The sequence below is a fragment of the Propithecus coquereli genome, unplaced genomic scaffold (assembly GCF_000956105.1).
Source record: "Propithecus coquereli isolate 6110/MARCELLA unplaced genomic scaffold, Pcoq_1.0 Scaffold738, whole genome shotgun sequence".
NCBI lineage: Eukaryota > Metazoa > Chordata > Mammalia > Primates > Indriidae > Propithecus > Propithecus coquereli.
In genome coordinates this window covers 295,744-297,168 of record NW_012153485.1, presented here as the reverse complement: position 1 = coordinate 297,168, position 1,425 = coordinate 295,744, and the positions used below count along the sequence as shown (strand labels likewise).

At 59.2% G+C, this 1,425-nt stretch overlaps 1 protein-coding gene across 1 annotated transcript in view; it reads right to left on the bottom strand.

Moving 5' to 3' along the window:
* The window catches only part of CDC16 (cell division cycle 16), a 32,478-nt gene extending 31,365 nt beyond the window's left edge, over positions 1 to 1,113 (bottom strand). Inside the window, exon 1 of the mRNA XM_012661827.1 lies at positions 1,003 to 1,113. Within this exon, the coding sequence (XP_012517281.1) occupies positions 1,003 to 1,050 (48 nt within the window). The 5' untranslated portion in view covers positions 1,051 to 1,113. The remainder of the gene's footprint in view (positions 1 to 1,002) is intronic.
* Between the last annotated feature and the right edge of the window lie 312 nt (positions 1,114 to 1,425).

Below are 1,425 nucleotides of genomic sequence, written 5' to 3'. Positions count from 1 at the left end.
CACACAAAAATCAAGCAGATGACAATGGAAAGCCACTCACAAGTTTTACCATGGCTAGCTGTAGTCCCTGTTCTAGTTCTCAGTCTTTCCACAATCTCTGCCTCAGTTCCTCCGAATGGAAACCAGGAACACTACTGCCAGGGGCAGGAGGAATGCTTACAGGATGGTTACAAATTGGCTTGATACAGGCTCCTGGAGGGTGGAAACCAGGCCTGTCACATTCCTCACTACATCCCAGTGCCAGAGAAAAAATGATCAGAAAACATTTAATTCAGCTGACTTACAGGACACAAAAATACAGCGCTCCAAGGTACTGCAAATATTCGGCCACATCATTTAGCATCTAACTCAGAATACTTTGCGTTAAACATGGCTTTTCCCTCCCTTCTGCCTTTCCAACTTCCTGGGAGAGCAAGGATTTTAATATAAACTAAACGACACCATGGATGAAACTGCCGCTGATCGTGGAAGTCACTTCTTTTCTTTAAACGCTCTTTGCTATTCACTCAAGGGTAGTGCAGGAGATGCAGATGTAGTTAATAAGAATTTTTAAAAGTACTGACTTGAGACAACTTAAGTAATCTGAACTTCGTTCACTTAAATTCAGCCTAGTAAGAACTACGACTAAACTTCTTGAAAATGCTCTATTAGCCTGCCAAATTCTAAGGCCACCCACCCTGCAGCCTTCCTCTAAAAATAACCCTTCAACTTCCACGTCGCGCTGTTCACTGAGCACCTGCTCCGTGCCAGGTGCCAGGCCGGCTGCAGCTCGGACCCGCCAGCCTCATCCCTGCACTCTCGCGGTCCTCACCCTCCATGCTGCACGGACCGCACGGGGCCGGGACCCCCCTTCGGGGCGAGGCGGAGACAGGGAGCGCCCCACACCAAGGCCCACGGCCGGTGCGATCCAGCCTCACCAAGCCCCGAGCCCCGCGGAAACGGACGCGGGCGGCCCGGCCTCAGCAGCCCGGGGCCCCAAGCTCCCCGGCCGGCGCCGCCCACCTGGTCGAGGTACTGCCGGACTCGCTTCCGCAGCTGCTCCAGGTTCATGGCGGCGCGGGCCCGGGGCGGGGGGCCGGCCTCACGTCTCCCGCCGCCGCACTCGCCGCCCGGCGCGCGCCCCGCGCCCCGCGATCCGGTCCCAGCCCAGACCCGCCGGAGGCCCCGCGCCGCCGCGGGCCCTTCCGCTCCAGACGCGCCCCCCCCCGGAAGGCCGCAGCCAACGCGTCCCCTCTGGCGAGGGAAACGCGCGCGGCGCCGCGCCGCTGGTTCCGCTGCGCTGCCTTGGCGCGGGGGCTCGCGGTGAGGGAGGAACCGGAAACTGTGAAGGCGCAGGTGCGGTGCCGCGACCCTCGGGAGGGTGCGGAGGAGGAACAGGGGAACCGACAGGAACTACCCCAGTGAAAAATCGGGTGACGTGTAAGC